At 52.9% G+C, this 27,337-nt stretch overlaps 1 protein-coding gene across 2 annotated transcripts in view; it reads left to right on the forward strand.

Annotated features, from left to right (window-relative positions):
• Nucleotides 1–6,918: 6,918 nt before the first annotated feature.
• Nucleotides 6,919–27,337, forward strand: part of REXO1 (RNA exonuclease 1 homolog) — a 45,754-nt gene continuing 25,335 nt past the window's right edge. For both annotated transcript variants that reach the window (XR_014950298.1, XM_021528240.3), the window contains exons 1-2: nt 6,919–7,219; nt 22,857–24,613. Coding sequence is in view for 1 of the 2 variants with exons in the window: in XM_021528240.3 (XP_021383915.2) it covers nt 7,030–7,219; nt 22,857–24,613 (1,947 nt within the window). In the remaining variant the exon portion in view is untranslated. The remainder of the gene's footprint in view (nt 7,220–22,856; nt 24,614–27,337) is intronic.

The following is a 27,337-nucleotide window of genomic DNA, read 5'->3' on the forward strand; positions in this document are numbered from 1 at the left end:
GGACACCCACAGCCCTGGGGACACCCTGAGAGGGCACCCACAATCCTGGGGACACCAACAGCCCTGGGGACATCCTGAGAGGGCACCCACAATCCTGGGGATACCACAGCCCTGGGGCCACCCACAGCTCTGGGAACTCCCAGAACTCTGGGGGCACCCACAGCCCTGGGGACACCCTGAGAGGGCACCCACAACTTTGGGGGGGACAGCCAGAACTCATGAGTGGCACCCAGAACCCGGGGGGCACCCGGCCCTGCCCTGCTGGCTGGGGATGGGGACAGGGGGGGCAGGTGGTGGCTCCTGGGAGCCCCTGGGCTGGGTTGGGACCCTGGGCCTGGGCAGGAATCCATGGGATGGCCCCACCCGGCTCTGCCTGTGCACATCTGTGTGCACACAGCACACACGTGTGCATGCACAGGTGTGCACACAGGGATCTCTGCACACGTGTGCACACACTCAGGAGTGTGCGCACCCTGCTGAGACCTGCACACATGCACAGATACACAGGTGTCCACAGACACACAGGGACCTGCACACGCAGATGTGCACTCACACTCACAGACACAGACGTGCACACACACAGATATGTGCATTCACACACACAGATGTGCACTCACACACACAGAGGTATGCACTCACACACACACAGATGAGCACTCACACACACAAACAGATGTGCACTCACTCACACACACAGATGTGCACTCACACACACACAGATGTGCACTGACACACACAGATGTGCACACACAGATGTGCACTCACACACACACACAAATGTGCACTCACACACAGATGTGCACTCACACACACTCACAAACAGATGTGCACTCACTCACACAGATGTGCACTCACACACACACACACAGATGTGCACTCACACTCACACACGCACAGATGTGCACTCACACACTCACAAACAGATGTGCACTCACACAGATGTGCACTCACACACACACAGATGTGCACTTGCACACACACACACACAGATGTGCACTCGCACACACACACACAGATGTGCACTCGCACACACACACACACACACACAGATGTGCACTCGCTCACAGATGTGCACTCGCACACACACTCACACACTCACAAACAGATGTGCACTCACTCACACAGATATGCACTCACACTCACACACAGATGTGCACTCACCCCCGAGCAGCCCCACACCCCTCCAGCCCCTCTCCTCACCCTCGGGTTCCAGAGCAGTCCCTGCACCTCACACCCGCCCATCCCAGCCCCCAGGGACCCAGCACTGCCAGGGCTGTCCTTGCACCAGGGACCCAGGGGCTGCTTTTCACCTCCTGCAGAGGTGGAATCCCCAGCTCCCTCTGGCCCCCAGCTCCCTGGCTCCATGGGATCCCCGGGATCCCTCAGTTTCCTGGGATTACCCCAGACCCCCGGCTCCTCAGCTGCTGGGGATTTCCCAGCTCCCCAGAATCCCCAGCTCCCTCGGACCCCCCAGCTCCCCCTGCTCCTTGCTGTCCCCTCACGTCTCTCCTCTGTCCGCAGGCGCTCTCGGAGGAGTGCGGGGCCGGGCCCGCTGCCCCCTGTGAGCTTCCCTTTGTCATCCTATGCCTGAGCGATGCCTGGAGGCTGGGACGGCCAAGGGAGGCCCACGGGCTGCCACCCACAGCCCCGCGGTGCCAGCGCCTGGACAGCACACGTGGGACACCCTGTGCATCTGGAATGTCTGCTTGGAGGGCCAGAGCATCCCCGTGGGGGGCTGGGAGCAGCCTCTTGGTAGCAAAGCATTGTCTTGTAGGGGCCAGAGCATCCCCTCAGGACACCAGGAACATCCCGGGGGATGAAAATCCCATAAAGGGACCAGAACATCCTGGAGGAGGGCCTGGGATGCATCCCCTTCACGTACCAGGAGCACCTGTGGGGACCTGGAGCATCCCCTGGGGCAGGCAAAGCATCCCTTTGGGGTGCCAGAAGAACTGTGGGGAGGTGGAAACACTCCAAAGGGAGCTGGAGCATCCCCCAGGGTGGCTGGTACCCCGTGGGCTGGGGCTGGGGCTGGGCAGGGCAGGAGGCAGCAGCCAGGCCATTGCCCCAGGATGTGGATGGGATTATGGGGTGTCACAGAGAACCCCTGTCTGGGAAGGAACTGCCATGGGAGACATGGACAGTGGGGTGTTATATGTAGGGTGGTACCAGGATGAGGTACTGGGAGTACTGGGAGTGATGTCACCATCCCTGTGAAGATGTGCCCCCATGTGAGGAAGGCCCTGTTCTCCCAGCTCTGTTCCCTTCTCCAGCTTCACAAACCCCACCAGGCACCTCACGCTGAGGATGGAAAAGTTCCCATGTGGGTACAGAGAAAATCTCCCCCATGAAGAGCAGGAACTCTTCCTGGGTGCTCAGATGGGGTGATGCAGAGCAAGGAGCAGGGAGTGCGGGTCTGTGGGGGAGGCTCTGGTCACACCAGCATCTGGTTTCCATTTTTTGGGTTCTTCTCCCAAAACTCGACCCCATTCACCCAGCTGGGGGTTGATGGCAGGGCTGGAGGGTGGGGACGAGATTCCAGGGAGAGCCCAGAGCCCCAGGGCTGGATCTGGATCCGGGAGGTGACCCAGGAGCACTCCCGTGGCAGCCTGGAGCTGCTCCTGGGTCACACCTCGTGGTCCTGGACGTGTGGGGGACACCCAGCAAGGCCTGGTGAGGTCACCCTGGCACCATGGCAGGTCCCTGTGTCCCCCAGCACAGTGTGGTGTGTCCCTGTCACTGGGAACAGGTCCCTGTGTCACCCTGCGTCCCCCAGCACAGTGTGATGTCTCCCTGTCACAGGGGACAGGTCCCTGTGTCCCCCAGCACAGTGTGGTGTGTCCCTGTCACTGGGGACAGGTCCCTGTGTCCCCCAGCACAGTGTGGTGTGTCCCTGTCACTGGGGACAGGTCCCTGTGTCACCCTGTGTCCCCCAGCACAGTGTGGTGTGTCCCTGTCACTGGGGACAGGTCCCTGTGTCACCCTGTGTCCCCCAGCACAGTGTGGTGTGTCCCTGTCACTGGGGACAGGTCCCTGTGTCACCCTGTGTCCCCCAGCACAGTGTGGTGTGTCCCTGTCACTGGGAACAGCTCCCTGTGTCACCCTGTGTCCCCCAGCACAGTGTGGTGTGTCCCTGTCACTGGGAACAGCTCCCTGTGTCACCCTGTGTCCCCCAGCACAGTGTGGTGTGTCCCTGTCACTGGGAACAGCTCCCTGTGTCACCCTGTGTCCCCCAGCACAGTGTGGTGTGTCCCTGTCACTGGGAACAGCTCCCTGTGTCCTCCAGCAGCAGGAAGGGCTATGCCAGGGGTGGCTCTGGCCCCGATGTGGTGACATCCCCCTGCTTGGCTCTCCTGGGGAGGCGAGGGCCATCCCCCTGTCCCCAGTGTCCCCGCAGAGGTCAGTGACACCCCGCCCTGTGCCCACCCTGCCCCAGCTCGTCCCCCCCTCACCTGAAATCAGAGGCTCTGGCTGGGGGTCCCTCACTTCTCTGCAGAGGAGCTCTGAGGTGTTGAGTCAGTTTTGGGGGTCCCTTGGTCAGTCCAGGAGGCTGGGGGGTTTAGGTGCTGAGCAGGGCTGGAGGGATTCCTGTGCAGTGCTGAGCAGGATGGGGGAATCTGGGGGTGCTGCTTCCAGAGGAGCGGCCTCGGTGTGCAGAGGGACCCTCGGGACCTTTCCCAGTGCTCTTGACTGGGAGCTGAGTGGGCATCCCAGTTAGGTGAGCTCAGGTGAGGAGGCAGAAGCAAGACCAGCATCGATTTTGGGAAGGTTTTCCATGTGGGGTCCTCCAGGTCTGGGCAGAAACAAGTATTTTATTTTATTTTATTTTATTTTATTTTATTTTATTTTATTTTATTTTATTTATTTTATTTTATTTTATTTTTTATATTTTAAAAATTTTATTTCTTATTTTATTTTTTAACTTATCTTATTTCTTTATCTAATTTCATAATTTATTTTATTTATTTACTCTTTTTATTTTATTTCTTATTTTATACTTAAAAAATATTTCTTATTTTATCTTATTTTATTATATTTCTTATTTTATCTTATATTTATTTTAATTTACCTTATTTCTTTATCTAATTTAATAATTTATTTTATTTTATTTCTTTTAACTTATTTTTATTTTATTTTATTTCATGTTATTTCATTTGATACTTTATTTTATTTTATTATATTTTGCTGGTTTGTGAGTTCAGGAAGCACAGGATGAGAATGATAAAGCAGGGAAATACCCTGCGTGTCTGCACTTTTATGCGTGTGTCATTCTTGCAGCTTCTCTGTTACAGCTGAAGTTCTATAAAATCGATTTAACCACACCATACAAATAAAACCACTCTGTTTTTGTGGGGGGAAGATGAGCTTGCTCTCCCAGGCCTGGTGGGAGAGGGGAGGTGAGGCTGGGGGTCTCAGCACAGCCCTCCCCCAGTACCTGCAAAGCACCTCGTGCCAGGGCCAGGTTTCTGCCCGAGGGAAGGCCACTTGTCTCCTGGGGTTTCCTGCTTTTTAGAAGCTTTTAATGGATTGTTCAGGTGTCCCAGGGTCAGCAGCTGCTGGTTCTGCTCAGTGTTGGGTTCCTCTCCTCCTGGGCTCTGCTGGGATGCCGTGGGAGCGATGGGCAGGGAGGAGGCAGCAGCATGTGCCCAGTTTGGAAAACAAAGAGGGTTTTTTCACTTAAGACTATTACAAAACACAACTTTTGCAATCTTTCCCTTGTCCCTCCCTTTGGCCAAGGCCAACTCATCCTTGTGCACCTTTCTCTGCATCATGCAATTGTTCCTGGCATTGCCCTTGAGTTTCCCATCTCTCCTTGCACAAGTGGTGAGGCTCTCCTGGATCATCCTGTCTCTCCAGGCTGGCGTGTCCGGTTCCACTCCATGGGGTTTCCCCTCGGAGGGCTTGGTCCTTGCTGGCCCGAGAAGAGCCTCACCTGCTGGAGGTGGAGTCTCCCTGCTCTGAGCAGGGAGGTGTTGGGAAGGATGGATAAATATAATTATTCATAAATAACACAGCCAGGATGAGAACGATCCTCCCTGCTAGCTGGACAATGCCCCTGCCTACGGATGGGTCCAGGGGTCAAGTGGACTGTTCCATCTCACCCCCCAAAATGTACATTCACCCTGCACCTGTAACCCTCCCCTAAAACATCAAGTGCCTGTAACCCCATTGGCCCAAGCCTTGTTCCGGCCCACCTTGAAGCTCCCTGAGAAGGGGTCTCCGAGGGGCCACACCCTCTCTTGGATCTTCCCCCTCATAGGACCTCCACCCTCTCCTGGAGCATCCTCTTGTCTCTCCCCTCACCCATCCCCTCAAGCCTCGCCACGTGCTGCGTCTGGCAGCTCGAGGCAGGAGCTTTCTCCATCCCTAATAAACCTGATATCCCAAGAGCAGCCTGCAGAGATCTCTCATCTCCTTTCACCTAAACTGTCCTGGAGCCCAGCGCTCCCCGCAGGGAGGGGCAGTGCCAGGTGATTCCCAGGAGCTGTGGATGCCCCTCACCTTACTGATCCCCACAGGGCTGGCTCCAAGTCCCTGCTCTGGCACAGGCTCGGCTCAGCCAAAGTGCTGTCACTGCGTGCCTCAGTTTCCCCACTGGTAAATGCAGGTGTGGTGACTACCTGGGGCAAGGAGGGGGCTGGGCCCTCATGTGGAACCAGTTCTTGGCCTGGCCTCGGATCACTGCCCAAACCGGCCCAGTGTCCTGCTGCTCTCCAGGAGGCCCAAGCACTGCTGGGGGAGCAGGGAGCTGGTCTGAGGTGGTCCATGCTGGGACTGGTGGTCTATGGTAGCCCAAGCTGGGATATGCTGAAGCAGTGGGGTGTACTAAGACTGGGGAAGTGGTCTGTGCTGGGAAGGTGGTCCATGGTGGCCCATGGGGATTGATCGAGGCTGGGGCTGGTGGTCCATGCTGGAGGCAGCAGGCTGGGTGCTGGGCCAGTGGTCCATGGTGGTCCATGGTGGGAATATGGGAATGTGCTGGGCCAGTGGTCCATGCTGAGATCTGCAGACTCTCCTGCTGTGGTCCACGGTGCTCCCCCATGATCTGTGCTGGCGATGCTGGGCTGGTGGGCCACCGAGCAAGGAACCCATGACCATCACTGTGCCCACAGCCGGGGGTGCTCAGCTGCAGGATGGATGAGGTGGCTCCAGCCCTGGGGTCGTAGCCCCAGCCAAACCCGGACGAGCTTGGATTACAGAATCCTGGAACATCCTGAGCTGCGATGGAACTGTAAGGATCATCGAGTCCAGCTCCCGGCCCTGCAGACACTCCAACAATCCCCGAGCATCCCTGAGAGCGCTAGCTCCGGATGGCGGCTCTGGCCATGCCCCGAGGGAACGGGAGCGCCGCAGCTCGGCTGGAGCACAGGAGCCTGAGGGGAGGCAGAGGGGCAGGGGCTGAGCTCTGCTCTGGGACAGCTCCTGGAGCCCAGCGAGGGCTGGAGCTGTGCCAGGCCTTGGCATGGAGCTCAGGGAAAGGTTCTTCCCCCCGAGGGTGCTGGCACTGCCCAGGCTCCCCAGGGAATGGTCCCGGCCCTGAGGCTGCCAGAGCTGCAGGAGCGTTTGGACAGCGCTCTCAGGGCTGCTCAGGGTGGGGTGTTGGGGTGGCTGAGGGGACAGCCCCAGGTGCGGTTGTTGGCTGTCAGTGAGGGGTCAGCCCCAGGTGCGGTTGTTGGCTCTCAGTGAGGGGACGGCCCCAGGTGCGGTTGTTGGCTCTCAGTGAGGGGACGGCCCCAGGTGCGGTTGTTGGCTGTCTGTGAGGGCACAGGGCTGGATCCCGCCTCGCCGCGCGTTCCCCTCAGGGCGCTCCCGGCCCCCGGGGCAGCTCCCGCCCTCAGCGCCGCCCCGCTCTCAGGCGCGCCGCGGGCAGCCCTGTGCGGGCAGCGGCGTCGCGGGGTCCTCGCTGCCGCGCCCGGCGCTCCCAAGATGGCGGCGGGGCCGGTACCGGCCGTGTGAGGCGGGAGCGCGTCCCGGCCGCCCGCGGCTCCTCCGCCCGCCCGGCCCCGCTCCCGCCCCGCAGCCGGCGGGATGCTCAGATCCACCGGCTACTTCCGCGGCATCGACTGCCCGTTCCTAAACGCCGGGGGGTCGGGGCCGGGCCGGGGGTGCCGCAGGCCCTACTGCCACTTCCGACACCCCCCGGTGGCCCCGGCGCCGTGCGGAGCCTCCGGAGCCTCGGGCGACCCCAGCGTGGGGCTCCCGCTCGGACACGGCGCAGGTACGGCCCGGCCCGGCCCGGCCTCGGTGCCCCCTCAGCTTCCCGCGACCCCGTCCCGGGCTGCGGCTGTTCCCGTCCCTGCTGCCCCGGCCCGGTTGTACTTTCTCCCCCCGCCCCGTGTGTTTTCCCCCCGGCGAGGGCAGGCCCGTGCCTGGCCCGCTCCTCTGCCGCCTGCCCGCCGCTCAGGGCCCGGCTCAGCGCCCAGCGCCGCGGGATCGCCCCGCCGGCCCCTCCGCACTGCGGTGCTCCCGGGGGCTGTCGGTGCCACCGGCGGAGCCCGCCCGTGCCTCGGCTCCGGCTGCGTGTGCCGTGCCCAGCCCTGCCCGGGTCGGGGCTGTCAGCTCGCCCTCGGTCCGGGAAGGCTTTGGAGCAGCTTTGCGGCCCCGGCGGCGGTGGCTGGGCTCGGTGGGCCCCCGCCGTGGCCGCTGCACGCCGGGTGTTGGGGAGCAGCTTCCCGGGGGTCCGGAACGGCGCCGGCTGCAGGCGGGTTCTGCCCTGATCCCGTTCTTCGGCGCTCCGGGCACCGGGCTCACGTGGCGCTGGGTGTCAGCGGATTCCAGGCGCTGACAGCTCCCGTTAGATGCCGTCAGGAGCTGCCCGCCGCGGGGCGGCACGGCCCTGCCGGGCTCTCCGCGTTCTCTGGGGGGCTGCGGGCAGCCAGACCCCCCCATCAGGAGCTTGTGGGGCACGGGGCTCTGCCAGGCTTCTCAAAGGCAGCCTGGCACAAAAACCAGCGAATCAGGCAGTCCTGGAATATCCTGAGTTGGAACGGACCCACAAGGATCAATAGTGAGCTATTGTTGTCCGTTCTTCCAGCAGCCCTTGTCATTTTATTTATGCACATTATTTGCTGTTCTGCTGATTTATTGGGAGAAGAAAGCCTTCATTCTTCTCCCCAGAAGAACCCTGTTGGTTTTCATTTTCTCAAAGCTTTGTTATTTCTGTTAGGTATAATGGCATAATAATGCTGGTGTTGACAGTCTCAAATAATCTGAAGCAGAGATTGCCAAAACAAAGCCTAGCTTGTGTTTTTTGTGTGCTTACTTAACTTTGGGTTGCTCTCAAATTTGGAAGAGGATTAATGATTGATGTCTCCTGGTTACCAGGCCAGCTTACCACCACTACTAGTTTAGTCTAAAATCAGAGAAGCATTCTCAGGGCTGTCACAGGCAGATAATTGTTAGAAAGACAAAGGTTTTTTTGCCAATTTTGGTGTTCTTTTGAATTTTAAAAGGTCCCTAGAATGCTTTAGGATGGTTCTTTAGATGATGTTATAATTATCTTTCAGTATGCTCTTCCTGCATGTTTTTAAATATCTGAGTGGAGTGTCAGTTTTGGAACTGGAATTGCTGATTTTGGCCTGCACCAAGTGCTGCTGTGCTTGATAACAGCTGGGGCTGGGTTTGGAGTTTGAGGTGGGGAAGGGAAAACCTCTGTGTGCCCCTGGGAAGTGTGTGAGGCTCCCAGAGCTGCCTGGAAGTGCTGCTGTAAGCTGAGTGTGAAAGGCAACAAAAATGCCCCAATGCCTCGCTAGGCTTGGCCTGGGCGTGTCAGACACAGGAGAAGAAGCCTGAGTTTTGAGGAGTAAGAATTTCCTTACAATCATGGGATTGTTAAGGTTGGAAAAGCCTTCCAGGTTCATCAAATCCAACCTTCAACCACTGTGGTCACCACTAGCCCATATTCTCTAGAGCCACATCCACACGTTGTTTGGACAGTTCCAGGAATGGGAACTCCACCACTGCCCTGGGCAGCCCTTCCAGTGATGGACAACTTTTTCTATGAAAGAAATCTATTTTCTTAATTCTGTGAGAATTAAGAAATTCTGACAGGATTTTAATAGAATTTTAATAGAATTTTAATAGAATTTAAAATAGAATTTAAAATAGAATTTTAAATAGAATTTTAATAGAATTTTAAATAGAAATTTTAATAGAAATTTTAATATAATTTTTACAGACTTTTAATAGACTTTCATAATAGAATTTCTCAATAAAAATTCTTGTTCTTATATTCTTAATAGAATATTATTTTCTATGCATATTTCTTAATAGAAGTTCTTATATAGACTCTATTATATATTTTCTTAATAGCCAACCTAATCTACAGCACTTAGAGAAGAGGTTTTTTGGCAACTAAAGCCCCCAGTGTGGGCCTGGTTTCCCAAGGGGAAGTTTCTGCACTTGTGAAAGAGGCAGGATGATGAGGCTGAGCTCAGGCTCTGCCTGCTGCTCCCTGCAGCCAGCTCAGAGCATTCCTGCCTCTTTCCCAAACTCTTGGCATCCAGCACATGGCCTGGCTGGCATTACAGGGATCTGTAGTTCTGTCTCAGCTCAGGGCTCGCCTCCAGACATTTTTTAATGTTGCATTTCTGTTGGCTCCCACCTGCAGAGCTGCCCCAGCCTGGGGAACAGCAGCAGGAGGACGTGGAGCTGCTGGAGCCAGGCCAGAGGAGCCACGGAGATGCTGCCAGGGCTGGAGCCCCTCTGCCATGGAGCCAGGCTGGGTGAGCTGGGGGTGCTCCCCTGGAGAGGAGAAGCTCCAGGAGAGCTCAGAGCCCCTGGCAGGGCCTGAAGGGGCTCCAGGAGAGCTGGAAAGGGACTGGGGACAAGGCCTGGAGGGACAGGACACAGGGAATGGCTCCCACTGCCAAAGGGCAGGGCTGGATGGGAGATTGGGCAGGAATTGTTCCCTGGCAGGGTGGGCAGGCCCTGGCACAGGGTGCCCACCCTGGATCCCTGGCAGTGCCCAGGGCCAGGCTGGACGGGGCTGGGAGCAGCCTGGGACAGTGGAAGGTGTCCCTGCCATGGCCAGGTGGCACTGGATGGGCTTTGAGGTCCCTCCCAACCCAAACCATGCTGGAATTCTGGGATTCTAATTGAGAAATGGGAGATGAGCAATGGACTTGCTGCAATCTCAGGCTTTTAGAACAGACTCCAGCAGGTCACAAAATGTTCCTGATTCCTGTAGGAGCAGGAGACACTTTTGCAGTTATTTTGCAGTGCTTGGCTCAGCTTCCTTGGAAGGATTCTGGTTGAATTCTCTCATTCCTTGCCTGCCTGAGGCTCCTGGCCTGGAAGGATCTGTAGGATTTACACTAGAGGGTGTAGTAGCTCAGCCAGAACCAAGCAACCATCTTCTGGGAGCAGGTTCTCCATCCCCCAGGGCTGCTCCCTGCCAGGGGAACTGCCTGTCTTGTTTTGAAGTAGCCTCCTAACCATGCACGTGGGCAGGTCTGACCTATTTAATGATATCACTCGATTGAGAAGCTTTAAAACTGTCATTTTTTCTTGCCAAGGCAGGTGGGTTTCTACACCAAGAGCTACAGCACAGATTGGTGTTTTCTGGGATAGTGCCTAGAAAAAAAGATAACATCTAAAGGAGCAGCCTGCTAAGCATATTGATTCGAGGCTGGGGCTGGCTTTGATGTTTGAGGATCACCAGAGGATTGGCAGGAACCCCAAAACTCTTGGTGCAATTTCGTAGCTTTGAAAGGAGCTTTTGAAAACTGCAAGTGGAACTGGCCCTGGCAGGTTGTGGGAGGGGGGACCATGGACACGTGCCAGATGGAGCAGAGAGGACGTGGAAAGAGGAATTAGTGGGATGTAGCACTGTTCTCCCCCCTTTTTTTGCCCACCCTCACCACTCCAGACTTCCCAAGGTGTTCATGACATGATCCCTGTTTTGCACACACAGTACTGGTGTGCTCCCAGGCACTGGGGGACAGTGGTGCAGAGCCCCTTGGAGATCTGCAGGAGCAGGACTGGGTTTTCCCTGACTGCTGCTGGATGTGGCAGGAGTTCCCTTTCCTTCCTGTCTGGAAGAAGGTCTGTAAATACAAACATGTTGAGTGAGGGGCACGTTTGAGCTGGTGTCTGAAACATGGAATGCTTGGTGTGGGAAATATATTCCCATGTTTTATTGCAGGGATCTGCCTGTGTGGTAACAGAATGTGGGTGCCTTGGAGGTTTGTGAAAAATCTATGCTGGCTGAGCACTGAGGCTGATGGGGATTTCTGTCCGGGACTGGGAATCTGGAGACTGCAAATTCTCATCCTGACTTGGTTGAAGTGCTTTTTCCATCTCTGAGATGACTAAAACCCACCTGCTTCAGAGCAGGATGAAAAGATTATTGAATGTGTGTGAAGTGCTTTGAAAGCTTGCGCTGTAAGGAGGAGGGAAGAGCTGCCTTCAGTCCTAAAAGCGTCTTTTCAAGAGCTGTAGAGGGGAAAAATAGGTCTCTCTTTAAAGTCGAGGTCCTGAGTATGCTGAAAGACATAAAAGAGGTATAATACAGCTCTTCATAAATATCTTAAGGTAGGCAGCCCTGGTTTGCTGGTTTGATGCTGTCAGGGGCTGTTTTGGAGGTGGATGTTTTTGAACCCAGAGCAGAAAGCTGCTTCCAGGCCTGGAGCTCTGAGCTCTTTTGTCTGCACTGATCACAGAATCCTGGAATGTGCAGAGCTGGAATGGACCCCCAGGGATCATCAAATCCAGCCCCTGTCCCTGCCCAGACCCCCCAACAGCCCCACCCTGAGCAGCCCTGAGAGCGCTGTCCAAACGCTCCTGCAGCTCTGGCAGCCTCGGGGCCGGGACCATTCCCTGGGGAGCCTGGGCAGTGCCAGCACCCTCGGGGGGAAGAACCTTTCCCTGAGCTCCATGCCAAGGCCTGGCACAGCTCCAGCCACTCCCTCAGGTCCTGATCCTTGTGTTCTTGTGGGATGGGAAGAGCCAGCCAGGCTTTCAGCACCCTGCCTGAAGTACTTTGTTCTGCAGTGGAGTGTACTGAGCTGCTCAACAGTTTTCTGATGTGGTCCAAAGCTTGTGGAGCAGTTTTCTGGCTGTGTGGTTTTTCTGTCTGGGTTACAAAGCTTTGCTGGTTAGACTGGGATCAAATCTGTGGAAGGTGTCAGGGACAGAGCTGTGCTGCTCTGTGTGATTAACACAGTGAGCTGCTGCAACACTGTTGGGCTCAGGTCAAGTGTGGAGAAATCCTTGGGCTTCCTCCCCAGCTTTAACCCTTGATCCTGTCACTGGAGGCACTTCACCTCTCCCTTCTGCCCAAAAGTAGCCACCGAGGATGGCTGTGACCAGGATGATCCCCCCGAGGGTGCTGGCACTGCCCAGGCTCCCCAGGGAATGGTCCCAGCCCCGAGGCTGCCAGAGCTGCAGGAGCGTTTGGACAGCGCTCTCAGGGCTGGGCAGGGTGGGGCTGTTGGGGGGGTCTGGGCAGGGACAGGGGCTGGGCTGATGATCCTTGTGAGTCCTTTCCAGCTGAGGACATTCTGTGGTTCTGTGCTACTTGGTAAAACTTAAAGAGGCTCTTTAGAAGTTAAAACCCAACTTTAATCACCCCTCACTCAGCACGGGGTGAGGGCCATTGTCAGGTTTGTCACACAGCACTCTGCTGAGGGGCCGTGCCTGTTGGGTGGGAGCAGCCTTGGTGCAGGCTGGGCTTTAGAGCCTTGGTGTGACTCACATTGCAGGCCATGCTCACACTGTGTTGTAGAGGGCATGAAAAAACGTCTTTCCCTGTGCGTTTTCCTTCCTGGAACTGATGTGCAAGATCATCTCAGCAAAGAGCTTTTATTGCTGTATTTGCTACTGCAGAAGTGGAAACCAAAGTGTTTTCAGTATCATTTCACTAACAGAGCAAAGCAGATGTTCAGTGTTGGGTGCTCCAGTCTGTGAACTGGGAGGGGACATCAATTCTGCTTTTCCCGCACATCTGTCTTTAGGAGAATAATTACCAAAATGCCACCAGTGGATTTTATTTTTAACCAGGTTTTGAAATGAAGAGTGAAAAACCAATTGGTGGTGAGGTGGGGATGTATCTTTTCAGCAGTTTGGGATCTGTGGTGATTTCCCTGCACTGTCAGTTGGGGCGTTCCTGTGGGTGGGCAGGTGCAGGTGCCTTTTGTGCCGGGATTTCAGTGTGGCCTCACAGGACACTTCCCATATTTGATTTTTTAGTGGCTGTGGGAAGATTCCGCCCCACATCCGAGTCTCCCCACGTGTGGCAGTTCCAGATATGTGAAAAGCAGGAGGTGGGAGCAGATCTCCATCAAGCTAGCCGGATTTTGGGTTTGGCACAGCTGGAGTTGTGCCAGGGCTGGTGAGTCCCCAGCTCCTCTCTGCCCTCCCAGGAGCCCTTTGACTGCTCTCCTGGGACCTCCTTCTCTTCCCTGACGCTTGAACACTTCTCTGATTTATGTTTTTAATCTCCAGCCAAGCCCGCCACGCCAGTGGGAAGCACAATTCACTAATCCAGGGCTTCCCGGAGCGCGTTCTGTGTGCTGGGCGAGGCACCGGCGCCGGGTGGCTCCCGTGGGCTGGGGCAGGCAGCGACAGACAGGGCCGGGCTGTGTCCCAGCCCTGCCACCTCTCCTGCCGGCCCGGGCTGTGTCCCAGCCCTGCCAGCTCCTCTCCTGCCGGCCCGGGCTGTGTCCCAGCCCTGCCAGCTCCTCTCCTGCCGGCCCGGGCTGTGTCCCAGCCCTGCCACCTCTCCTGCCGGCCCGGGCTGTGTCCCAGCCCTGCCAGCTCCCCTCCTGCCGGCCCGGGCTGTGTCCCAGCCCTGCCAGCTCCTCTCCTGCCGGCCCAGGCTGTGTCCCAGCCCTGCCAGCTCCTGCCCTGCCGGCCCAGGCTGTGTCCCAGCCCTGCCGCCTCTTCTGCCGGCCCAGGCTGTGTCCCAGCCCTGCCACCTCTTCTGCCGGCCGGGGCTGTGTCCCAGCCCTGCCAGCTCCTCTCCTGCCGGCCCAGGCTGTGTCCCAGCCCTGCCAGCTCCTCTCCTGCCGGCCCAGGCTGTGTCCCAGCCCTGCCAGCTCCTCTCCTGCCGGCCCGGGCTGTGTCCCAGCCCTGCCAGCTCCTGCCCTGCCGGCCCAGGCTGTGTCCCAGCCCTGCCGCCTCCTGCCCTGCCGGCCCGGGCTGTGTCCCAGCCCTGCCACCTCTTCTGCCCTGCCGGCCCGGGCTGTGTCCCAGCCCTGCCAGCTCCTCTCCTGCCGGCCCAGGCTGTGTCCCAGCCCTGCCACCTCTTCTGCCGGCCGGGGCTGTGTCCCAGTCCTGCCAGCTCCTGCCCTGCCGGCCCTGGCTGTGTCCCAGCCCTGCCAGCTCCTCTCCTGCCGGCCCAGCGGAGCTGGGGTTTCGGGTCGGGCAGAAGGCACGGCACGGCCGGGGATGGATGTTTGGGGAGCCGCTGCGCACTCCGGTGAGTGGAGCTCAGACCGAGCCAACAGCACCCGCAGGTGGGGAGTGGGGAGAGGAGGAGGAGGCGGTCAGGAACTCCCCCGAGGTGAGGCAGCAGCGCTAGGAAGGAGGAACGGGCTCGGGGGAAGGGGAAGCGTTGCCGGCTCTGAGCCCGCCGCGCTGGGAGCGCAGGAGGGCGAAGGCGGGACCGGGCGGGTCCTGCCCCGGTGCCCGCGCAGCGCTGTGTCAGCACCGCGTGCTGCCTCCAGCCCGGGCCGGGCTGTCTCGGCAGCTGCGGGCAGCTCCAGCATGAACAAATATCTGCAGTGTTTATCCACCCCGGGCAGCTCAGGTAACTCTTCTTGGAGTTTTCGGCGGGGTGAGGTCGAGGTTTGGCGGTGCGGCTGGGAAGGAGCTGCTGGAGAGAAGCGATTTCTCCAGGGAGGCTTTCACGTGGTCACCATTCACTGAGCAGGAGTCTGGGGTCACCTGCCTCTGGAATATGTGCGCTGTGCAAAAAGCCCAGATTGGCTTTGGAAGGTTTGGTTTACGAGGCTTTTCATTTCCCTGTGGATTTTGGATTTTTACTGAAGAGAGGATTGTGCTGGGGTGTTGGGTTCTGTGGTTGAAAGTGGCTGTGGAGCTGCAGGTGTCCGAGACCTAAAGGAGCTGCAGAATTTTAATTCCAGCTTTTGAATTGTTTAAAGCCAGACAGGTTTTAAAAACAGTTTAAGTTTTGCTTTTAGCTTTCCATACATCACAGCTGAAGTATTTTAATGTAATACAGCTTGAAAGCTGTTTTTCTTTAGCTTTTAACTTTGTTTTCCAAGTGTGCAGTTGTGACTGAGTTGAAATAAGTTTTGGGGTTGTTTTTTTTTTTGGTTTTTTTTTTTTTTTTTTTTTGTTTTGTTTTTTCCTTAAGCAGGAATATATCACCCACAGTAGTTAAAGAATCAGACAGGTGTTGAGAAGATAACTTATCTGGAGCATGCCAGAGAAAGGCTGGAAAATTAAAGGACTGGTTGGTGTTGCTACTTGTGACTCTGCTGGTTGGAGTAAGTCTTTAAGGTGAAGTTGAATGGAGAGGAGTCACCAGAATACTTGAAATATTTAATTTTTTTTTCTTTGAAAAGAAGACTCGCTCTGCTAATTGCATTCTTGAGTAGATCCTTAGTTTTATCCAGCACTTTACATAGGAGATATGGAAATTGTTTCTGGGCTTCTTCTCAGAGCTAAAAAACAAGTATCTGTTAAGTTTATTTTGTTGGATTTTTTTCCCCCAAACAGAATTTCAACTTTTACTCTATTTGGAGGAGTAACTTTATAGCTAAAATGACAGGGGAAATGATCTCCAAAGAACCGAAACACTGAATATCCAGACTTCCATAATGGTGAGACTCCTTCCAGCCTGTGCATGACAGGGGTCAGGGTGTATTTTAGGTGCCAATCTTTGTCCTCAGCCTGTCCTGGCCAATTCAATCAGTTGGATTCTCACATTCTTTCCTAAGTTATGGGAGAAATATGCCAGTGGTGTGATTTCCTCTTGGGAAAATGTCTCACAGACCTTGTGCTCTTTGCTGTTTTCCACCAGAGCGGGTGGGACTGTCAGTGATTCTGGGCAGAGAGGGAAGGCGGGGGTGGGCTGCTGTGGGCCAGGTCATCGTGTCCTGGCTTTGCCTCCCTGGATTTGAGTGGTGTGAGGCAGTGACAGCCCCAGGTGTCCTTGGGGACTCCCTGTGAGGCCATCAAGAGGGTGAAGCTGCCATGCTCAGTGGCTTGAGGACCTTTCAGATTCTTGTTTTGCTGCACTGGAGACAAAACTGCCTGTGAGAAATGATACTCACTTCCAAAAATTTAACAGGTTTATTAAAACCTTATCAAAAATACAGCAGCAGACTGAATAGAGAAAATATTACGGCACCAGGAGCAGAGGATTTTCCCACCATGGGCTCACCCACACAATGGAGGTTTTACCTTTTAACCCTTTGGTCCCTCCCAAATTCTGTCCATCAGCTCCTCCTTCTCTGTCCCGTGGTGGAGATCACTGCCTTAAATCTCCATTGTAGGTCAGGTGCTGCCATAGTAACAACTGACCCTCCCAAATGTCCCAAACGCAGGGCACCCCTGATAACAACACAAGGGGGGTAAAACACAACTATAAATCTATAAAACTTCCCTTAACACATATACAGGATATTTGCCTTTTAATGGTGAGAGTCAAATATTGCATTACTCATCTATCACATGCCCAAAGTTGTGTTGCCTTGAATAAATTAAGGAGGTGGGTGCTGCATCTCAGTTTGTTTCTGTCTGAGCTGCTTTGTGGGATGTGCCCTGATGAGTTTCCTGCTGAGCTGTTCCCACTTCCAGCTTTGGAAGGGCACTCTGGAGCTGCCCTGGCTGGAATGAACCCCCTTGGGCAGGCCCCTATCTCAGGAGGTCAGGACTTTGGACAAGGCTTGGAGGGACAGGACACAGGGAATGGCTCCCAGTGCCAGAGGGCAGGGCTGGATGGGAGATTGGGCAGGAATTGTTCCCTGGGAGGGCAGTCCCTGGCACAGGGTGCCCAGAGCAGTTGTGGCTGCCCCTGGATCCCTGGCAGTGCCCAAGGCCAGGCTGGACGGGGCTGGGAGCAGCCTGGGACAGTGGGAGGTGTCCAGGAATGAGATGGGCTTTGAGGTCCCTTCCAACCCAAACCATTCTGGGATTTCTTGCTGGGCATTCCTGCCCTCAGTCTGGGATGGTTGAGCTGAGGAGACAGCTCAGAGTACAGTACAGAGGTGGTGTCTGGCTGCTTTTGTCCCTTGGTGTGACCCCCTCCCTGTGCTGTGTCATCCCTGGGCTTCAGCCCATGGGGACAAGTGGCCCCTTGGCCACAACACCTGGAGAAACCAGCACTGCCCTGCCTGGGTTCCAGCAGGGCTAAAAATACCTTGGAGTGAGAGATGACTGTTCAGACTTTTTTCAGCCTTGCTAATATCAGACTTTCTTTTCTCATATTTGCATTCTTTTTTCCATTAAAGAAATGACTCTAGAGTTTCATGATGTACTTTGAGGCTGTGGCACTAAATACCTCCCCTGGAGGAACAAATCAAAGGAGTACACAGTGATTCTTCTGCCTCTAATGCCTCTCAAACCTTGCTTCCTGCTGTTCTTTGACCAGCACAAGGTTATCTCTGCTTTTAACACTTAATTTTATAAGTAGATTTACTTTTCAACAACAACAAAAAAAAAGGAGCAAAACAAATCCTTAGACTAGGGTTGAATTTAAAGTTGAAGAAACATTTCTCTTAGTTCTCCTTCCCTGCTCTCTTAACCCATTTCCTCTGGATGATTATTTGAACTGTACTATTTTAAATCTCAGTGTTAATTATTTCCAAGTGGTTGCCTATTATTGTTAAATTAATTGTTGGAAATTTGCTTTGGGTCCTGGCAAATGAGATCTGTGCCAAAACCTGCCATTTCTTGTGTGCTCTTTAATTCTGAAGAGTAGCAGAACTCAGGCTGCTGGTAAAACCTCTCTGAAACATTTTGTTCTTGAGGCACCACTGTCCCTTCTGTGAAGTGATAAATGCAAAGCTCAGAATGATTTTCCAGTGGTGATAATTTTTCTGCTATCACAGAAGTTGTCCCTTTGCTGAGTGCTGGCACTGTAAACACAGCGAGCTCTTAAGCCAACAAAGCTGTTCCGATGACGTGAAATACAAATGCCTTTATTTTTTCCTTTTCCAAAGAGTCTCCAAACAGCTTTCACCTTCCCCACCTCCCCATGAATGCAGCTTTTGTTGCTGCAGGTGACCCAGGGCAATGGGTGACTTCAGCAGCAACAGCAGGGCTTGGAAATCAAAAAGAGCTGTAAGATCATTGAGTCCAGCAGTCGGCCCAGCCACTATGGTCACCACTAAACCAGGTCCCCAGGTGCCACATGCACATGGTTTTTGAACACCTGCAGGGACAAGGACTCCATCAGTACCCTGGCAGCCTCTGCCAATGTCTGACAACCCTTTCTGTGAAGAAATGTTCCCAATAGCCAATCTAAACCTCCCCTGGCCCAGCCTGAGGTCGTTCCCTCTCCTCCTGTCCCTGTTCCCTGGAGCAGAGCCCAGCCTCCCCAGCTGTCCCCTCCTGTCAGGAGCTGTGCAGAGCCACAAGGTCCCCCCTGAGCCTCCTTTTCTCCAGGCTGAGCCCTTTCCCAGCTCCCTCAGCGTCTCCTGGTGCTCCAGACCCTTCCCCAGCTCTGTTTCTTTCCCTGGACACGCTCCAGCCCCTCAGTGTCCTTCTTGTGGCTTCACTATAAGAAATATTCAATGTCTTTTGACCCGTGCTGGTCCCTCTGCAGCTTGGCCAGCAAAGCCTTTTGATTTGAATTCCTAATTGCTGTAAAAGTGAAAGTTTCTAATTTTTGCAGCCTTTTTGTCTGGCAGCAGCAGCTGTTGGATCTGGAAGAAGCAGTTGTCATCCAGTTGTCCAAAGCAGCTGTGACTGCTGCGTCCCTGGAGGTGTCCAAGGCTGGATGGGGCTTGGAGCAGCCTGGGACAGTAGAAGATATCCCTGCTCATGGCAGGGGTGGCACTGGATGAGCTTTGAGGTCCCTTCCAACCCAAACCAGTCTGGGATTCTCTCTCCCACATGCATTCAAGTGCTGGACTCCAAAACCTGCAGGTTTGCATGAGCATTACAGCTCACCTGTCACACATTTGGGCTTTTCTGTATTTAAAGCATCTCAGCTATGTGCTGTGGAAGGCCTGGACAGAAAAAAAAAAAAAAAAAAAAAAAAAAGACTTTTCTCTGGAATGATTCACTGTAAAATAAGTTTTAGCTTCACACAGGTGACCTTGTCCTCCCACTCTTTAATGTCAGCTTTGTTTACTGCCCTTGCCTGTTGCCCAAACTAGAAGGACCAGTGAGGAGTCTGGCTCAGGGAAGCTTTGTAATAATCCAGTTCCACCTTGGAACTGAGGCCTCATGTCCCTCAATCAACATGACAGTAACCAGGAAAAAAAACCATCAGCCTGTTTTTTTAGGTAGAATATTGTTCTGTGTTTCTGTATTTTCTGTGCTGCAATGGCTGATTTAAGCACAGCTCAGCTGGGTGTGTTCTAAAGCAGTTCTGGGTTAAATGTAATGTTCATTGAGGTTCTGCATAGAGATCTCTGTGTCTTTATTAATCTAATAGATATAATTATTAATTATATATTAATAACATTAATGTTAATAATTTATTTTCTGTGATATTGATGGTAGCCTCACTTTTTGTTTCTCAGGATGGTTATTTCATATGTCTGAGGTACACTAATTTATTAAAATAGTTTGTACTTTGAAAAGTGTTTAGTTCACAATCCTTCAAGGAGTTGCCATCTCAAGTCTCATTATCTCCTGATTCCCAAGGGTCAGAGCAGACTCTGCTTTCCATCCCTCCAAAAAGAGTTATTTCCCTGTGAGTGCCTCTCAGTCCTTTTGCTCCCTCAGGAGCTGCAGCCATCTGCTACACCAGAGCAGCAACTCCAGTGCAGCTCATCCTGTACACCCCGAGTGCCCAGGGTAGTGAAGGGAGGAGGAATAAAGGAAAACACGAAGCAGACTCCTTTGAGTGTCAGATCCCAGTGGCAGGAAGATCCTTCCCTTTCCTGCTTTCTGGGAGTGTAGTTTGGCAGCTGAAAAGTTGATTTCAGAGGCAGGTTGAACATCTCTGGTTTGGAGACTTGTGTGTTTATGCCTCGTCATATCTGTATGCATATAAATATATATAAAATAGATACAGATACAAATATAATATACAAAGACAAATATATAAACATATTTTTGTAGAAATAATATATTAAAAATATAAATGTTATATATAAAAAGATATATTTTTATATATATGTTTTTGTATAAATAAAACCTCTCCTGCCATGTTTCTGCTGCATTGTCTGCAGATGCCTCCTGGCCAGAGGGGATGGTGCTGATGGGCATCCTGGAGCCACTTACACAAGTCTTTCATGGCCAGGCAGCCTTTGATCAGCAGTGCTGGAGAATCCATCAGGCCTCCCTGACACTTCCACTAGAGCTCTTTCCCTGCCCTGTCTCACAGCCTGTGGCATGTCCTGAGGTTATAATGTGTGTTTTCATCATTCCAGTCACAGAAAATGTGCCAGCAGTTTTGTGTAGACGTGAACAGCAGCCACCACGTCTGTGCTGGGGTTGCCCTCTGCTTTCCCTGATCCTGATATATTTAAATAGTTTGGTTTTCTGCATGTACAAAATGGCTTTTGTTTGGTTAGGGTTTGTTGCCTTTTTGTTTTGGCAAGTCTCTAGATCCAGACTCTGTGTTCTCTGTTTGCAGGCCATCTGATATTTAGCTCTGCATGAATTATCAGGCTTTCAGTTGTTCCCTTCAAATATTTGTGCTGAATTTTAGGTCTCAATCCAGATTAGAGAGTAGTAGCTGACTCCTGCAGGCTTCAGTGCACTGGTCCTTTCTGCCAGTGTGGAGCTGATGTTTCACACCATGGTCAGAGATGAGCTGTCTGCTCCTTATCACTTCTTAGCCTGATACTGCCCCTAACAATTCTGATAATCTGTACATAGCCTTGCCTTGATGCTGCTGCTGTTTGCATATGGGTTTGTTCATGTTTTTACCTTGTTACCTGCTTTTCTTCAAGGTTTCCAGTCAGGAATTGCTCTGTCCAGTGCCTGCTCCCTCCCTGTGTCCCTGGCTGTGCTGGGTGTCCAAGGGAGGAGCATGCCCTGGGTTTGGAAACACTCTTTGTGTCATCATTACAGGTCTCTGCAGTAGCTGGAGGGGAGCTGGTTTTAGAAATAGCACCTTGTTCCTCTTTCCCCACGTTTCTGGCTCTGAGCAGGGCTCACACAGGCCTGTGGAAGGTGGTGACATCATGCTGCCATTGCCCAGAGTCCCTGTTCAATCAGGAGCTAATTGATTTGGCAAAAAACCTTGCAAACCCAAAGGGATAAAAAGTATTTTCTGAAACTGCTGCCTTTATTTTAACCCAGCCTCTTTCATTCTGCTTCCTTGGGGGCCAGTTCTGCCAACTGCTAGACAGATTATTTTCCTATTGCCAAAGGAAGCTCTGCATTTATGTATCCTCTCTAAAAAATCCCAAACCTACCCCTGCCTCCTCCCCAAAAACCCCAAACTCCTCAGTCTCACGAGAATGGTAGAAAAGCTCTTTTAACACTGTCTGTTTCTGACTGTTACAAGAAATTCTGTCATCGCTCTTATACCTGAGACGTTTTTGATTTTCTGTTTTCTGTCTCTTTTGCTTTTTGTTTGGTTCTTATGCATATCCATGCTGGAGAGCCAATTTTGTACTGTCCTTGTAGCAGAGAACAAAAAGCTCCTCTGGAATGTCAGCATCCAGAGATTCTGTGATAAAACAAGGATTGAAAACAGTTCAGAGTCAAAAAGCAGCTGTTAATGTTCCTGAAGCTTCTGTCATTGTTAGAGTCCTGGAATGGTGTGGGTTGGGAGAGACTTTAAAAATCATCCAGCCACCCCCCCACCATGACCAGGGACACCTTCCACTGTCCCAGGCTGCTCCCAGCCCTGTCCAGCCTGGCCTTGGGCACTGCCAGGGATCCAGGGTGGGCACCCTGTGCCAGGGCCTGCCCACCCTGCCAGGGAACAATTCCTGCCCAATCTCCTATCCAGCCCTGCCCTCTGGCACTGGGAGCCATTCCCTGTGTCCTGTCCCTCCAGGCCTTGTCCCCAGTCCCTCTCCAGCTCTCCTGGAGCCCCTTCAGGCCCTGCCAGGGGCTCTGAGCTCTCCCTGGAGCTTCTCCTGTCCAGGATGGATGTGGAAGGAAGGCCATCAAAGGGACTTTTCTGGAGAGGGGAGTGTGGAAAAGGGAGATGTTTTGGGTGTTCAGTGTTCTTGGTGGTTGCTCTGAGTGGTTGAGTTGTGTTGCCTGTTGTAGCTTTTCCTTCCTACCAGCAGCTCTCAGTTTTTCAGTTCAGATCAGAGTGGTTTTCCTGCAGCTGCCATGAGAAACACTGAGCCTTGAAGAATACTGGAAGCTTTCGGTGGCCTTTACATGTTGGCATTGGGAAGTGAGAACCTAATCCACAGTTTCTCACTGGAATCCTTTTTCCTCCTTGGTGGCTTCATTGAATTAAGCAGATAGTTCTGTGCACAGTCAGCTCCCCTTGGGCTTAATAGAGTGATTATTCTTTGACGCCCTGAAGAATATTTAATTTATAGAGCTTTTCCATGAGTCTTAACAGCATTTTGTTAACAGATCTTTAGTCCTGGTAGTAAGTTGTACAATCTGGTTTAGGCCCAAGAACATCACTGGTGGCTTTTGGTATCCAACATTATTTATTCTGTGGTGCAAGAGTGTGGCTTTTGGTTGTGTCATTCAGTGTTGGGGTTTGATCAGAGCAGACCTCAAAAGGACCTCTTTTAAATTTTACTTGAATTGCTGGCAGTAAATTATTCTTTTTCTCTTTCCAGAGCGAGGCTATGATCCCTACAACCCTGAGCTGCCCAGGCCCTCGCTGGAGGTGGAGGATGGCTTTCTGGCTGACATCACAGATGTCACACCTGGAATTCTGGAGCTGGAGCTGGTCAACAAGGCCATTGAGGCAGTGAAGAACGAAGTGGAGAGGGAGCAGAAGAAGTATGAGGAGCTGCTGGAAACCACAAAGGAGTTTGGTGCTTCAGAGGGCTCCTCACTCATTTCAAACACACCTGTGTCAGCTGCTGGGCCTCAGAATGATTCCTTTGCCTCATTGGAGTACAATCCAGGGAGCTACAGCTTCAATAATAACTCAGACTACAACCCCACTCCTCTGGCTGCTGCTGGCCGATCCAGTAAATACACTTTGGATTCCTCCCGCTCCAAAGGGAGCTCACTGGAATATGTCCCCAAGGCTGTAATACAGAATAAAAAATACAGCAGCACTGTCACTAACAACAAATACGTGATTGATGACTCCAAGCCTTCCACAGACTTGGAATATGACCCCCTTTCCAATTACTCTGCCAGGCTGTTGGGCAAAGCCACAACCAAGGGCTCCAAAAGGGAAAGGGCCTCTGATTATGAGGACTCCTACTCTCCATCACGGAAGAAGCTCTGCGAAGATCCCGATGATGACGAGGTGTTGGCCAGGTTCTCCTCCTCTGAAGATGAGGCTGAGGTAGAATATAAAACAGCTTCTTGTAGTTCACCCTCAAAAGCTAGTTCTGAGAGTGAGTCAAACGAGTTCTCCAGCAAAGAGCAGAGCACAAAAGTGGATGGCTCTGCTTCCCAGGAGAGCAAAGAAGCAGCACAGCACAGGGAGGACCTTCCAAATTCACAGAAAAACCTTGCCAAGAACTCGTCCGATAAGAACTCAAAGGCAGCGAAGTTGTGTTCTGGTAAGAACAACAAGGAAATTGAAAATAAAAACAAAGACTCCAAAGACAAAACAAAAAAGAAGAAAAACGATGTTAGTAAAGCACCAGGCCTCGGTGAGGCTGGGAAGAAGGAGAAAAATAAAAATGCAGACAAAGACAAAGCGCTCAAGAAAGAAGAAAAATTAAAAACCAAGAATGAAGAGAAAAACTGCAAAGACAAAAGCATCAAAATGAGAACAGATGGGAACTTAAAGAAACCTGAAAAACAGAAGTCAGAAAAAGTGGATGGGTATAAGAAAGAAAAATCCAAGTCCACCACCAGCAGTTCAGGGAAAAGCAAGAGTGAGGGTGTCACCAAGGGCACAGAGAAAGTGGGGAGCAGCAAGAAGGATTCGCAGAGCAGAACAGCTGATGTGAAAAATGGCAAGGAAAGCTCTGGTCGTAAAAACAAGGAGAAAGGAACCAAGACCTCCCTGGAGCGAAAGAAAGACAAGGTCAGTTGTGCAGGAGAAGGAGACCCCAAGAAGGGTCGGAAGCAGCAGAGTTTGAGCCACGTGGACCTGTTTGGAGATGAGAGTGGAGATGAGGATGACAAAGGCCGGCCTTTGTCTTCCTCGTTGCTTGATGTGAGCTCGGACTTGGATGGGACTGACTCTGGCTCAGCCTCTGACAGTGACAAGGACAGGAGGAAGAAAGTGAAGCGCTCAAAGTTGTCCAAGTCATCATCATCTTCCTCAACATCTGATGACATTGATTATTCCATCCTTGAGAAAGATGTGGACTTCGAGACGGATCCCATGGAGGAGTGTCTCAGGATCTTTAATGAATCTAAAGATGTGAAAACTGAAGACAAGGGAAGGCTGGGCAAACAGGTAATGCTGGGTTGGGGCTGTTGGTTCTCTCCCCTCCTAAGGTGGAAGGATTCTGGTTTGGTTTAGTGGTGCTGCTTGTCTCAAGCAGCTGAAGAGGGAGACTCCATGTGTTGGAAGAATGTCTTCCTTGTTGTGACTGAGTGCTTGGAAGTGAATTTGCACCTGCTGGATTGAAAGCTGCTGTGAAATGCAAGGGTTCAGTCCCCTTTCATGTGGAAGGCTTTCAGCTTTCAGGGATATCAATTACTTCTGTCTCCATCTGGCCTGAGAACCTTGGGAGTGTGGATGGCTGGAGAAGAGGCTACAGGGGAGTGAGTTTGGGGGTTTCAAAGCCAATTTAAGGTTGCCAGTCTGGGCACTGCCTTCTTGTTGCAGCAGAGTTTAAGGAGCATGGGGGGCAGGTAGAACCTGACAGGTTGTTGATGCAAGTCCAGTATTTGTCAGACACTTTGGAGACTCCCCAAATTCATCTTTGCTATTCTAAATGCATACTAGAGGTAGTTCCTCAGGATCTCTGGTACCTTGTGGGTGGTGCAAGCAAGAAATGGAGGGCAAAATTTCTTCAATGGTACCAGGGCCTTTAGACTAAGGAGGTAAAAAAGACAGTATTGACATAAAAATAAAATAGTTGAAAGACACATAATCTGTAGCAGGAATTACTGATCAGTGAATTCAGAAAGTGCAGAGCCAGGGACTGCCACTCACAGCCAACAGTGAATTGTGGCCTGGAGTGACAGAGCTCAGCTGTCAGCAGCTCCTTTGCATCCCTGTGCTGAGGTAAGGAGGCTCACTGCACCCAGCTCACAGGGATCCTTCTTTGGGAGATGGGTGTCTGGGGGTGGGATTGGCCATGGGGCATTTTTTTTTTGTTTATGAAATGATTTCCTAGATGGACCCATTGTGGTTTGACACTGGCCAAACACCAGGCACCCACAAAAGTGACTCCCTTGCCCTGCCCTGCTACAGCTACATGGAGGAGAGAAAAAATTCAAACCAAGGGTTCATGAATTGAGACAAGGACCAGGAAAGAACACTCTGGGGGCAAAACAGGCTCAGCTTACAGGTCCAGAGTGAGTTTATTGCTAACAAAATCAGAGGAATATAATGAGAAATAAAATAAGCCCTTAAAACACCTTTTTCCACCCCAGCCCCTCCCTCCTGCCCACTGACAGCACAGGGAGACAGGGTATGGGGATTTTGTTCAGTTCATCACCAAGATTTTCTTCCACTGCTCTGGGAGAGGAGTCCCTACCCTGTGAGACTGTGGGGCCCCTCCCAGGGGAGACAGTTCTCTGAACTTCTCCACCGTGGGTCCAGTCTCATGAGCAGCAGCCCTACCACACCTGCTGCAGTGTGAGTCCCTGCCATGGGCACACAGCCCCCCAAAACTGCTGCAGTGTGGTCACTCTCCCTCAGCGTGCACTCCTCCAAGGACAGGCTGCTCCAGCCTGGAAGCAGGGCTCTCTCTCCACAGGGTTTCCACTGGAGCACAGCCCCCTCCAGGTACCCACGGCTCTGGTGTGGGCACCTCTGCCAGGGGCTGTGGGTGGATCTCTGCATCCCCTGGGGATCTCTGCATCCCCCTGGATCCCCAGGGGCTGTGCATGGATCTCTGCATCCCCCGTGGATCCCCAGGGGCTGTGAGTGGATCTCTGCATCCCCCGTGGATCCATGGGCTGTGCATGGATCTCTGCATCCCCCATGGATCCCCAGGGGCTGTGGGTGGATCTCTGCATCCCCCGTGGATCCCCATGGGCTGTGGGTGGATCTCTGCATCCCCCATGGATCCCAGGGGCTGTGAGTGGATCTCTGCATCCCCTGGGGATCTCTTCATCCCTTGGGGATCTCTGCATCCCCCATGGATCCCCATGGGCTGTGGGTGGATCTCTGCATCCCCCGTGGATCCATGGGCTGCAGGGGCACAGCTGCCTCAGCATGGTCATCACCATGGCCTGCAGAGCAGCCTCAGCTCTGGTGCCTGGAGCACATCCTGCCCTTCCTTCTCCCCTGACCTAGGTGTCTCCATGTTGTTTCCCTCACATGTTCTCACCTCTAGCTGGAATTCAAAATGCATGCCACACTTTATTTTGATTTTCTTCTTAAATCTGTTATCACAGAGGTGTTACCATCTCCTCTGATTGGCCCAGCCTTGACCAGCAGCAAGTCCATCTTCAGAGCCACCAGGGATTGGCTCTGCTGGACATGGTGGAAACTTCCAGCAGCTTCTCACAAAAACCACCTCTGTGCATCCCCCCACTACCAAACACCAGGCTGTGCAAAACCAACACAACCCTGTGTTGTTTGGTCTCGGTAATGTGCCAGGCCTTGGCATGGAGCTCAGGGAAAGGTTCTTCCCCCCGAGGGTGCTGGCACTGCCCAGGCTCCCCAGGGAATGGTCCCGGCCCCGAGGCTGCCAGAGCTGCAGGAGCGTTTGGACAGCGCTCTCAGGGCTGCTCAGGGTGGGGCTGTTGGGGTGGCTGGGCAGGGACAGGGGCTGGGATCAATGATTTTTGGGGGTCTCTTCCAGCTCAGGATACTCTAGGATTCTGTGATTGCATGTGCTTTTCTGCCTGGGAGAATTGCATTGTGAGAGAGTTTATTTGGAGTGTAAATGAATTAACAGACTCTGGGGTTCCTGGGGAGCCAAGTGATTCAGGGTGAGCTGCTCATCCATAGTGCCCTTGTGGTAATGAACACAGCCTTATCCCAAGTGGTGCCTGAGCT

Source organism: Lonchura striata, chromosome 28 (assembly GCF_050655825.1).
Source record: "Lonchura striata isolate lonStrDom1 chromosome 28, ASM5065582v1, whole genome shotgun sequence".
Taxonomy (NCBI): Eukaryota; Metazoa; Chordata; class Aves; order Passeriformes; family Estrildidae; genus Lonchura; species Lonchura striata.